The sequence below is a fragment of the Zingiber officinale genome, chromosome 4A, assembly GCF_018446385.1.
Source record: "Zingiber officinale cultivar Zhangliang chromosome 4A, Zo_v1.1, whole genome shotgun sequence".
NCBI classification, from domain to species: domain Eukaryota; kingdom Viridiplantae; phylum Streptophyta; class Magnoliopsida; order Zingiberales; family Zingiberaceae; genus Zingiber; species Zingiber officinale.
Genome location: NC_055992.1, coordinates 95,480,796 through 95,494,493, shown reverse-complemented (window position 1 = coordinate 95,494,493; position 13,698 = coordinate 95,480,796). Strand labels below are relative to the sequence as shown.

At 38.5% G+C, this 13,698-nt stretch overlaps 1 protein-coding gene across 5 annotated transcripts; it reads right to left on the bottom strand.

The window, feature by feature from the left end:
• Positions 1–913: 913 nt before the first annotated feature.
• LOC121970247 (zinc finger CCCH domain-containing protein 59-like) lies at positions 914–13,626 on the bottom strand. Of its 5 annotated transcripts, none has more exons than XM_042520827.1 (10): positions 13,449–13,626; positions 13,079–13,352; positions 12,863–12,992; positions 12,633–12,752; positions 11,963–12,080; positions 5,659–6,086; positions 5,219–5,519; positions 3,666–3,762; positions 2,691–2,833; positions 914–1,319 (listed from the first exon to the last, which is right to left on the bottom strand). In XM_042520827.1, exons 1-10 carry the CDS (start codon positions 13,527–13,529, stop codon positions 1,308–1,310), a joined length of 1,704 nt encoding a protein of 567 aa, XP_042376761.1. In that variant the 5' UTR covers positions 13,530–13,626; the 3' UTR covers positions 914–1,307. The 5 variants fall into 5 exon arrangements, 3 of the variants coding, with proteins under 3 accessions (XP_042376761.1, XP_042376760.1, XP_042376762.1); XM_042520826.1 differs by having other exon boundaries at positions 914–1,311; XM_042520828.1 differs by lacking the exon at positions 2,691–2,833 and having other exon boundaries at positions 914–1,311.
• Between the last annotated feature and the right edge of the window lie 72 nt (positions 13,627–13,698).

Here is a 13,698-nt window from a genome sequence, read left to right as displayed (position 1 = left end):
TCTCATATTTTACGCTGACCAGACCTGACATATAAGAAATAAACCCATTTGTATCACTTTTCGAATCATTCGGCAAGTTCACAAGTTACAAGTTTATAAATCAGATTTCACAACAATAAAATGAGAATCTGATAAAAGAAACAACTCAATGTTTAGAGCACAGATAAACTAAACCTTCACAATCTCGTCAAGCATTCCATGCACTGTTCAGTCGGAGGACAAATGAAGAACAGGCGAATAGAGATGCATCGAATATTATCTTGAAGAGAAAAGTCGATGGTTGAAGGATTAAGGTGCCCGAGCGGCGCCGATTGGCGAGGGTGGACTTTATCGTTCCGCCTGTCGACTTGCACCGAAACGTTTCGGCACCGGCACGAGGGCAGCGACTCGCATGGAAAATAGAGAGAGAAGAAAGAGAGAAACGTACCTTGAAGCGCAACGAACACGACAGTTGAGCCAGCATGCAATGAGCAGCGGGACCGAGATTCGTAGAGAAGGCTCACGAGATCACGCAGAGAGTGGAGAGATGGGCAATAGGCGACGACAGGTGCGACAGCAGACCGAGAGCCGATCAGGAAGAAATCATGCGAGGAAGGCAAAGAAAATTGAGATTATTTTTTTTATAATCCAATATTCGAATCTGGATGTTGATTGGATCGACGGAATAAATTGCTTGAGAAAGCCATCCAAACAATTCTTAGAGTTATTATCCTATAAAGGAAATTCGACAAATGTATAAATAAATCGATAGATTACACAGCCCTAGTTATTACAATCTGTTAAAAAAAAATATCACATTTTTTACAATAAAAATTATATTATTTATTGAAACTCGAGAGATGTTAAAAAAAAAATAGTTTTAAAATTTAAGAACATTAGGATTCGAATAAGAGTACTGTACTCAATATCAAAATTTAACAATAATAGGCACCACTAATTTAACTTTATGATAAACTGCACGGCCCGTGTTAAATGATGATGGAATACATAAATCGACTTTGGCTCAAACATTTAGTCAACAACCAACCAATGACATCTAAAACCAAATGATGGTGAATAAAATGGGAAAGTCATATTTATCTCAAAATTCTGTACAAGAACTTTGAAGATGACTAGGTATCAGAAATCCTTGTTGGAGATCTTGGTTAAACGAGTAATTACCAGAAGAAGGGTTCTACTAAATCAATCTACAGGATCAAAAGCATCAAATCCCTCCTTGAATTCTCTTGCCATTTGTTCTTCTTCTTGCCTGCTAAGCTTACAATTTCTCCAATCAGCTCGATCTGCCATATTTAACATGCCTGCCATCACCTGCAACACTTTACCAGCTCTAATCGTCATCAATAACAAACTATAGTCTCGCAGGTTCTAGGTAACTTATGAAGAATTGATTGAAAAATATACATAATATAATAATTTGGCAAAATAACTGAGCCATGAAAACAACACTGTCAATGATAGTTCCAAGTCCGAATGAAAAAAAGGCTATGAATTGAGTTAGGCCTAGACGACCATTGTCAGCCAATTTTGTATAAATCAATAAACATGAATTCTCAATGGAGGTAAATGTTTGTCTTCAACCTCAAATAGTTAGTACAAATATGGTGCACGATTGACTATGATGAGAAACTAAGGGGGCGTTTGGTACGCGCGTTTTCTATTTTCATTTTCTGGAAAACGCGCGTTTTCTGGAAAATGGTGTTTGGTTTATGTTTTCCACGTGCGTTTTCTAAAAAATTGGCTATCGTTTTCTAGAAAAACAGAGAATGACAAAAAGTCGTTTTCTGTTTTCTAGAAAACGCGTGTTTTCCAGAAAATGAAAATGAAAACGGTGCAAACCAAACACACCCTAAGTAATCAAAACATTTTGAGCATCTAAAGCGCCAAATCAAATATTCACTATCAATGCTACTTAATTACTCATTTTGGATTGATGCAGGTACTCAATAGGTATAATACACAGATACCTAAAATCTTATTAATTGAGTCTCAACTTAAACTCGATTATTAAGCATAATCGGAAATTGGGTATCTAAACCCAACTTAAACGGATCAACTACTACTATTATCTACTTTTACATATCATCTCTTTGAACCCCCTGTACTTAATGTTCTAAGGTCCTGTGACCCCTATCCTCTCAGGGCGGTACGGTGGTTAAGACATAGGGTGTTGTCACATGAGATCTTGAGGTCGAAACTCGACGCGCCCGAGCATGCCTTCCCTCATGTCATGGCCACTTGCACTAATGGTTAGTAGTCACCCGTGATTATCTCCTCCGTGTTGGCCTAGGGACGGGTTGACGAGAGAGCTGAGGGCAAGCGAATCGCCTTTTGCCACATAAGGTCCTATGACCCCACCCACCGAGGCATGGTGCAACGGTAAAAGCATTCAACAAACTCTCAAACACCCACGGTTTGAATCCTAGCTATGGCACACTATAGGGCATTTTCTTGCAATGGGATGAAAAATCTTGTAAGTTGGATGTTGAGTGTAGAACCGGTTGTGCTTCTGGATTTACCCGGTGGGCAAACCGAGAGCAAAGCTGCCCACCTCCAAGATTAGTTGAGTCCAAGGCCCTGACATATGGATTATCAAAAAAAGTCCTATGACCCTACATGTGTTATGTTATTGTTAAACAAAGACAAGGGGAAAAACCAATATAAGGTAAATGTGACATTGTACAAATTACCTCACGTCCAAATTGAACAGAAAACTTCTTGTCATCAACAACATGAAACAGAGTTGAACAATCAGGGAGTTCCACATAGAACATACATGAATTGCTGTGGAATTGGGATCTCAACTGTTTTCTACCTTCACAATAGCTAGTGTCTGCAAAAACAAAAAACAAAAAATTGAAATAGATGTTAAAAGACAACAATTTTGTCAGAAATGATAGAGATCAGGTCCACAAACAACACTGGTGGCTCATGTTACAGAAGAAACACAATCATTCAAGGGAGGACTATTGTGGTTTGATATTTCATTCCACTTTCACGACCGAGGACTATTGCGGGACTCTAGATCAGAGATATTCTTATTGGGATTCAATCTATTAGACTAGCTCATACTTTACTTGCTTATTGTACTAATGGATAATTTTTTGTTAGTATTTTTACTCATGCTTCTAAATTGGTTTAACCCGATAAATCATTTCATGTGCTTATTGTAATATTTATTCCAACTAATAGCCAAAGAATCACTGATTCCATCAAACACAAGATGTAGCTCCTTCAGTTCATTCCAATGATACAAGTTCAAACAAACTGTTATTATGTAGGAAAGAGAGATTGACATCTAGATCATCAATACGTAGAAGAAAAAACACTCTGAACCTTGGATATGTAGATATGGCAATTAATGTTCACACACAGTTGTAGCTCGTCAACGTATTAGTCCTCTTAAAGAGTTTCCTCAAGCATTACACAATTGCTTAACAGATTCGTCTCATAACTAATGACAAATAAAGGTACATGTACAGATAAATCAATCTCCTGCGATGCTAATTAAGTATCAAGGTAAAAAAATAAATGAAAATAATATATAAAAATATTATTAACAGATTATGTCATACTTTAAATAAATCTATGGAACCACAAAAAACTACACTTAATCATACACTAAAATGCAATTAAGCATCAAACACTCTGATAGCTAAACATACCGAGATTCAGCGCTTCAAATTCAAATCCCAACTTCTTAGATGCTAACTTAAATATTCGCTTGACATTAGATGCTCGAGACAACGGTATAGGAATGACCTAATGAAGAAAAAAAATCAAAACCTTGGGGGAAAATTCGAAAAGGGATCACCATTAATTAGAAAGCATAAAGATACAAAAATTATTATTCACAAGGAAAAATCCCGTTTAGAATGGGTTAGCTAAGAATTTAGCTGAAACTTGCATTGTAAACATAGTCAAGAAGAATTTTTTTTACAAAATTACTATTACATGAAAGAGGCATTGACTAATAAAAACATGACGATCGATGAGAGTGTACATAGATGAATTCTATATCATGCTGAGATGCAGCTGCTGTTGACGTTATAGTTCCTAAGTATGTATGCATCTGTTTCAAATTCCATATGAGAATCAATGGTTTTCTCATTTCTCTGAGTCAAGTTCTAATGCTGAAAAGTGAGAGCAAGTTTAGATACAGAGAAATCCTAGAAAAAATGTGTGCGCGCAGCTATTTTCCTAAAAAGAAAACAACCAAGAGCATAGAAAAACTATGCTCCATTTGTCTTTAAATGGTCCCATTAAATTAGATTTGTATTATCTGAGCAACAACATTGCTAATACAAGAAAACTATAACAAAATAAAGGAAAACCAAAAAAAAACATCAAAGAAAAGAAAGTGTTGATTTGCACTATCTAATGTTTCAATTTAAGATAGGATCTAATAAAATATCATGAAAATAGGAAGAAACAGAAGGTAGGAAAACATCCAAGATAACATTACTATTAGCTTGAGTCCCTCATTTCATGTTATGTGATGAACTATTAAACTGTGAAGTGAAGGTATGTAATGCATTCCTACATGTACATAAACGGAAAGTAGGAAGACAGGGAAATTACTTCTAAAATGCAGCACATTTTAATCAAGTCCTAACAGTTTCCCCAAATAAGGCTTAATTGATAGATCGTATTGTTATCAACTATTACATCATTTGAGATTTAACATCAGTTTAAATAATTAAGATAGTTGTGAGGCAACTAAAGTAGTTCGTAAGGGATTACTAGCAAGGTAGAGTCATTATTTTGGTGAGTTATTGAAATGAAGGAGAAAGAGGGAGAGAGAGACTGTGTTATTTGGATTACCCTATGTTCCACTTAAATTCTCCCCTTTTTCTTCATTCAGACACCAAATAGAACCTACCTCTATTGTTTCTTCCTAAAGTAATGTAATCGCAAAACTGCAGTCATACAACTATCTCAGCAATGAACTGCTAACATGGTTCATTTATTGATTACCATACATCATATTAATAATTGTTGTTATAATAATCAATGAAGTGTCGGAAATTGTTTAAATGTTTAGTCATACAGCAGCTGTTCCAGAACTTGACCATAGCCAAACTGCAAACCACAAACAAATATTGGTTTACAATAAACCAAATAGAATACTTCTATTGTGATGCAACAGAATAAAGGAAACCACTACCGCAAAAAATATGAACTCAAATATTTTATTACGAGACAAGATTTCGCTTACCTGAAGATTAGCATGAGGACTCTGTGGGGATACCCACTCAAAGAAGACAACAGCCTTAGCCTGCTTATTAAAATATTTACAGAGTGTTCTCTTGTACTTTTCGAGCTCTGCCTCTGTATCTGAAGGCATTGTGAGCGTATTAGGGCAGTGCTCAATCGGCACAAGAAGTACATGATTTGGAACAAGAGGACCCTTAGCGAGTGCGCAATAGTAACTTTCTCCGACACTTAATACAAGATGCATTTCCACGTTTGGGCTTGATAAGCAGAACCAACAAGTTCTCTCCCTCCCACCTTGACCACTAAATCATAACATAGAGAAAATTATATACCTGAGGCATAATTTAGACAAAGGAGGGTTTGGATGACAAAGTAAACAAGAATTTCCTAAGCAATGTGAAATGAAACAACAAAAGAAATAAAGATAAGTGAACAACTGACCTATGGGGTTGCATATTTTGTGAGACACTAGCGCCTTCTTCAGTAAGACTATGACCAAACTTGCAGTCAGACCCACGTTCACACTTTCCCTTGTTGAGAAAATCAAAACAAACATTTCTCAAATAATGCTCTCTAGATTCCTCATCATGTCTAAAGTTGCATTTCATGCCTTGAGAACAAGATCCACTAGAAGTGAATTTGAAGCACAATTTTTCACCATTGCTCCCTCCTTTTCTCTGCCTTTTTTGTGAAGTGTCATAGCGCCAATATTGTGAATCAGGATAATCAGGTCTCTTCAAAGATTCACTTGCATGGCTTGCAGGCTCTACATGCATGTATGGTGACATGGTCATGTTTGGTGGTCTAGCACTTATCTCAGTAGGTGACATTATAGATGCCGGAATCGGAGTTATTCCATGAATAAATTTCTGACCATCATAAGTAAATTAATAAAAGTTATGCAAATCATATGGGATACAAGAATTTGCAATGTGAAAAACAAGCTATGAAATAATACCATATGCTGGACATAATGGATCATATTTATTGTATATCTTTATCTGTTCAGGAAGGAGACGAGAACACAATAATGCATATATTTTCCATCAACAATATAAAAGTATAGATAGTAGACTGCCAATAGAGTGGAAGAAGTTTCCAATTAAGAACACTCAACAAGTTCTCAACTAGCAAGGTCAAAAAAGAAAGAAAATGGATCTCCAAAGCTTTGGCATGTCCTCACGGACAGTATAATTAGGATAACATTGAAAAATATGAAAATATAAACTTATAAGTTTTATAGAAACAAATTCTGAACAAGCAGTAAAGAGCATACTTTGGCATTAACTATTCATGCTAAATAGCATTTTACATACATTAATATTAAATATACATGCTAAATAACATTTCTATCAGTTGGAGAATTCAAACACAACAAAATTTTAGCTTAATTTATGTATATTGTTGTGAGAAGCAAGGGTAGATAGGTCTTTTTATCTTTTGTTAATAAGTTGATTCTTAGGGTTGTGTGGTTATATAGCTATATAAACATATGTAATCCTACTGAAATTAAATGAATCTTTAAACTCTCTTTAATTCAACATGGTATCAGAGCAAGGTTAATTTTTTTTTTTTCTTTGAGTTGCGACCCGAACCCTAACCCTAGTGCCGCCGCACCTTCTTTCTCTCGACGCGCCGCACCTTCTTTCTCTCGCGTCGTGATTTCTCCTCCCTCGCCGATCTCTGCTTCCTTCCCCGACGCCGCCACTTTCTTTCCCTTCCTCTTCGTCATCGCCTGTGCGACGCCGGCGGCTGTCCCTCTTCTGATCTCCCTGTGCGGCGCCAGCAGCAGTCCCTCTTCTGATCTCCCTGTGCGGTGCCAGCAGCTATCTCTCGACGCCGTGATTTCTCTAGCACCATTTTTGTGATTGTAATGGCGAACAACGCTAGCGAAACCTCGGGGATTTCTGCAAATCCTATGGCATCTTCAGGACAGGTACAACCATTTTTCACAATGGCAGGCACTGGAGGGTCCGGTCTTCAGATAGTATCAGAAAAATTGTCCGAGACAAATTATGCATCTTGGCCAGTTGCTATTGAACTTTATGTCGAAGGCCATGATAAACTTGATATTCTTCACGGCTCTAAAGTGAAACCAGATGAAAAGGATCCTAGCTTTCGCACTTGGCGGCGTGACAATATTCAATTAATGATTTGGATACTTAACTCTGTTAGTTCTGGCATCAAACAAGTCATTCTTCATAACAAAACAGCGTATGACATGTGGAAGACACTGGAGCAGATGTATGGACGTTGACATGATATGCTGCGTACTTATCAGCTCAGCAGTCAAATTTTCAAACTTGAACAAGGTTCTATGTCAGTCACCAATTATTTTGCTACTCTGAAGGGACTGTGGGATGAGTTTGACTACTACCGGATGGAAAATTGGAGTTCCACTGATGATCGTCAGAGATATTTAAAGCTTCTGGAAAAAGACAGAATTATTAAATTTTTAGATGGACTTAATACAGAGTTTGAAAATTTAAAAGGGCAAATCCTTGATCTTAATCCTACTCCCTCTCTAGAACAAGTTTACTACAAAATTCTAAGTGAAAAAGGTAGAAGAAGGACCATGAACAACAAGGGGATTTCCACTGTAAGCCCTCTGATTGGGGAGACCTCTGTCTTTATTGGTTCTGCAAACAAGTTCCGACCTGGGGGAACTAAAGGACGAGGGGACAGATTTTGTCAGCACTGCAAAAGGATTAATCATGATTCAGATTACTGTTGGAAAAAATATCCAGAAAAGAAACCTGAAAAATTTAAACACAATGCTAAGAAGGCTCCTAATAGTGGTAATATTGCTGTCCAAAAGTTAGAAAATGAAGAGACTATTGGTTCCTCTGTGCCTTCTACCACTGGATTGTCTTCTACTAATATTGTTAACCTCCAGCATCTTCTCTCTCGGCTTCAGGCTTCATCTTCTGTCTCTACTCCAGTTCAAGCGCACACAGGTATTCGTGGCTTGGGATTAAATGTTACTGGTCCCAGCTTTTACAGCCCCTGGGTCATTGATTTAGGAGCTACGGATCACATGACAAATGCTGCTAACTCCTTTATTTCTTACTCTTTATCCTCTAGGTAGGAGAAAGTGATCATTGCAGATGGAACCAAAGCCACTGTTGCTGGCAAAGGTTCCATAAAACTTACAGATCATTTTTTCCTATCCTCTGCACTTCACGTTCCTTCCGTCTCTATTAATTTACTTTCTGTTAGCAGCATTACTAACAACTACACTGCTCCATAACCTTTTTCCCTGATCATTGTGTCTTCTAGGATCTCGAGACCAAGCAGACGATTGGGATTGGCCGTGAAGTAGGGGGTCTTTATTATTATCAGCTTGAAACAACATCTGCTCTGAAATCTGCAGCCAAGTGTTTGGAAAATAAGCATCAAGAAATTCTTTTATGGCATTCTCGGTTGGGACATTTGTCTTTTCAGTCTTTGAAAATTTTATTTCCTAGTCTCTTCTTTTCTGTTTCTCTTCAGTCATTTCAATGTGAAATCTGTCAGTTATCCAAACATTGTAGAACACATTTTTCTGAGTCTATAAAGAAGAGTTTGTCTCCATTTGATCTTGTTCATTCGGATGTGTGGGGGCCCTCTCCTGTGACTTCTTTGGATGGCTATCGATATTTTCTCTCTTTTATTGATGACTACACCCACTGTACATGGCTTTATTTGATGAAAATCAGGGAAGAAGTACCTCGTCTCATTCAAAATTTTTGTAGAATGGTTGAAACCCAATTTAACTCAAAGGTGAAGATTCTTCGTTCTGACAATGCCCGTGAGTACTTTGCACAGTCTCTAAATAATTTTCTTGAAGATTCAGGAATTCTTCATGAGTCATCCTGTCCCTACACACCACAACAAAATGGAGTGGCCGAGAGAAAGAATCGTCATATTCTTGAAACAGCCCATGCCCTATTATTTCAATGTCACTTACCCAAATATTTCTGGGCTGATGCTGTCCTTGCAGCTGCTTATCTCATCAATTGATTGTCAGCCAAAGGTCTAGGGAACCGGTGTCCTCTCACTATTCTTCATCCTGGCGTAGAGTTGTTCTCCCTTACACCTCGGGTTTTTGGTTCTCTTTGTTTTATTCATGTTCTTGGTCCCAAGTCCTCTAAACTTGATCCACGTTCTATACGAGGAGTTTTTATAGGGTATTCCACTTGCCAGAAAGGCTACAAGTGCTTTGATCCTATTACTAGGACAAGATATATCTTGAAGGATGTTACCTTTTTTAAGTTCGAGTCCTATTATTCTCCTCAGTCTCGTCCTCAGGAGAGAATATTACCTCCTTTGTACCTCAAGCGGTTCCTTCTCCTATACCACTACTGGATGTCATGGAAAATGGAAAAGATGCTCCATCACTGGGCTCACAGTCTTCACCAGATATTATTACTTACAAACAAAGACGACACAAGCAAGGACCTACTATTGATCGGCTAGTTGAATCGGATGCTCTGGCTCCTGATCCTGTGAAGCAGTTATCCTCATCAGTTGAGCCAACCGCACCTCTAAATATGAATGAGCTGAACCTTCTGGTTCCTGTTAGGAAGGGTGTCAAGTCATGTACTCAACATCCTATATCCAACCACGTTTCATATTCTCATTTGTCTCCTTCATAGCATGTATTTGTTTCACAGTTATCAAATCATGCTATACCTTCTTCCTATTATGAAGCTGTAAGGGATTCAAGGTGGCAGGAAGCAATGGATGAAGAAACGGAGGCTCTTAACAGAAATGATACTTGGGAATTAGTTGATCCCCCAAAGGGGAAGAACTTGGTTGGTTCTAAATGGGTCTATACTATCAAGTATAACTCAGAGGGTGAAGTGATCAGATATAAAGCCAGACTTGTTGCCAAGGAATTCACCCAAACATATAGGGTAGATTACTTGGAAACTTTTGCACCAGTTGCAAAGCTGAACTCGGTCAGGGTAATTCTTTCTCTTGCTGCTCAATATGATTGGCCTTTGTTTCAGTTAGATGTTAAAAATGTCTTCTTAAATGGTGACCTTTATGAAGAAGTATACATGTTACCACCTCCTGGAATTGAAACAAAAGGAAAGGTTTGCAAGCTAAGAAAAGCTTTGTATGGGCTTAAACAATCTCCCAGAGCATGGTTTGATAGGTTTTGCAAAGTCATGATATTGTTTGGCTTTAAACAAGGGAATGCTGACCATACACTCTTTATAAAAAAGAAAGAGGACAGAACTACCATTCTTTTGGTTTATGTTGATGATAATGATGAGGTAGAAATCCAGGCTCTTAAGTCCAAGTTAACATCAGAATTTGAAATTAAAGATCTTGGATCATTGAGGTACTTCCTGGGCATTGAAGTCGCTCGATCAAAAAAAAGAATCTATGTATGTCAGAGAAAATATGTGTTGGATTCACTCAAGAGACAGGGAAGCTGGGTTCTCGGCCAGCGTCTACTCCTATAGAAGTAAATCATGATCTTACTAGTTCTAGTGGGGAGGATCTTACAAATCTGGAAAAGGGAACATATCAAAGGTTGGTTGGAAAATTACTCTATTTATCTATGACTAGGCCTGACATCACCTATGCTGTTAGTGTAGTAAGCCAGTACATGCATGCTCCTAAAACTATCCACATGAAGGTCGTTGACAGGATCTTAAGGTACTTGAAATCATGTCCTGGAAAAGGCTTGCTGTTTAAAGGAGGTGGTGATCTGAAGGTGGAATGCTATTCTGATGCAGACTGGGCTGGTTCTCGAGATGATAGAATATCCACTTCTGGCTATTGCACTTTTTTGGGAGGAAACTTGGTAACTTGGAGGAGTAAGAAACAAAATGTTTGCGCACGGTCCAGTGCTGAAGCAGAATATCGAGCCATGGCACATAGTCTTGCAGAGATGTTGTGGTTGAGTTTTCTGTTGACAGACATGGGATTAAAGGCTGAATTACCTCTCAGGCTGTATTGTGACAACAAGGCAGCAATCAATATTGCAAATAATCCGGTACAACATGACCGGACTAAACACATTGAGATTGATCGTCACTTTATTCGGGAGAGACTTGATTCTCGAGAACTATGTCTGCCTTATATCAAGTCTGAGGACCAACTTGTTGATATGTTTACAAAAGCTATACCCCAAGCTGTGTTCGACTCTTCTCTTAGAAAGTTGAACATGTTTGATATATATGTTCAACTTGAGGGGGAGTGTTGTGAAAAGCAAGGGTAGATAGGTCTTTTTATCTTTTGTTAATAAGTTGATTCTTAGGGTCGTGTGGTTATATAGCTATATAAACATATGTAATCCTACTGGAATTAAATGAATCTTTAAACTCTCTTTAATTCAACATATATGAAATAGCACAATTGAATGAAAATAAAATATATAAGGGGCTCAACAAACTGATCTCCTAGAATATACAAGCTACTTTGGGTATAAATATACAAGGTACACTAAGGGTAAACCAAATATATCACAAATCAAGTATTTAATTTCCCATCAAAAAGTGATTCAAATAATTGAATCAAAACTACAATGGTGCAACACGATCTGGCATGGAACAAGGCCATGCATCCTAAGCATGTATAGCAAATTGTTATGCAATCCTTGTGTCATTACATAAACGGATAAATCTAAATCAAATTGTCCACATAGTAGAAATGTGCATGCTGGAGAGAAACAAACTCTGTAATTAGGAAAAATTGAATATATTAATAACACCATCGGTGTCCCACAAAGAACTATGCAGTAGAATACCTGTTTATTTTTGTTACCAACAGAAGCTAGCCCCAAAAAACGTGTAAAATGTGCAGACTTATCATTGGAGTAGGGTTCACGCTCATAAAATACACCTTTAGTGCCTGCGATGTGATACCTAGATAAGAAATAGGAGCAAAAGAATCATCACAATTAACTCTTTTAATAGATACCACACCCTACAAACAGAAAATCAAGTATTTTGTAATCATGTTGCATAAAGCAAATAAGGTTAAAACAAATAGTAATTGTTCTTGGAAATTAGTGATGGCATGCAATTCATATAGTAGAGGTCAATAGTTTCAGTTATCATGGATCTAGTTATTCTTGGGATATCAAGGCAAATAAAACTTTAACTGATCATCAGGTAGTTAATTTTAATCGGATGGGAGTAGGAGTGAGAAAGAAAGAGAAGAAATAAAATTATCAATTCTCATTAAACGAAGTACAGAGAAAGAAAGTATAGTTTCATCCACTGCCTCTTTTTAATTTGCACACAAATCAAGCTGAAATGGAGAGGAATGAAGTTTATGGATTCCGTAGACACAGATAAGTGATATAATTTTGCTTTTACAGCTAAACTTAGAATCAGTTGGAGAAGGATACTTATTGCAGATCACAGTAAAGCAAATAGTTGGATGTTAGTATATAGACGTAAGAGATGATTTACCTTGGCATAATTTCTTTGGCCAACTCTGATATGACAGGATCGGTACCTGACAGGTCAGTAACTTCCGAGGGAGCATGGGATGTGTCAGCTCCAGTGGAAACACCACTTGGCCATTCATTAGTAATAGCTGATCAAGGATTCCAAGTTCCCTCATGTAGCTGCAATGAGATAGAACAATAAATTAACATTACAGCTAAATAGCAACAAAATTCATGGATTCTCAAGGATATGTCAAAAACAAATCAACAATTCCATCTTCTTCTGCCAGAGCCCGCAATGCACCTACGTCATCTTCACTATATCGCCTGCTCCCATCATCCTCGGAAGGCTGCTTGCCAGACAAATACACAACCGACAACCCTGCAACCGCCATGAAAAACAACCCAAGCCTGTGAAGCGCAAGAGCAATGAATTGAAAAACTGAGTAGAAGACAGTTTCCACAGACCAAGGAGGGAAAATTTGCCGCTCCCCTTCAGCCAGAAAAGATTGGGGCAGACCTCCAATCCATCCGTCTTAAATCCACGAGCGGCGAGTGGCTTCGAGGCGGCGGACAGAAAGCGGATGGCACCGACGCCGTAGTCGCCGATGAAGTAAGTGGGGATAGGGACGGCGGAGCGGCCCTCGAAGTAGTCGGACACTTCGTCGATCCCATCGTCGGAGTCGGGGAAGAACTGGCCAACGCAGAGGAGGGCATCGAAGGGGTCCACGGACTTCCTAAACTGCATCGAAGGGAGAGGTAGATTTAGGGCTCTACCCAAAACGGTTCAAACAAATCCCTAGTTCACGAGCGAGGGACAGAAAAGTCTGGAAGGTACCAAATGAACGCGCTTGAAGAGGAGGTTGAGGCGGCCGAGCACGTCGCCGCAGAGGAGGATCCGCGGTCGCCGAGGCTCCATTGTTGAGAGGAGAGCTGCGGCGGGAGACGGTGGGGAGCGAGCTCACGTGGATGTCATTCGGTCCACTCAGTGCAGCATTGAACTGTCTGAAACCGAGTGCGGTATCGACCGAGTCCACTCAGGATATCTAAACGGGCGCAAATGTGAATGGCACATCCCTTCATCACAA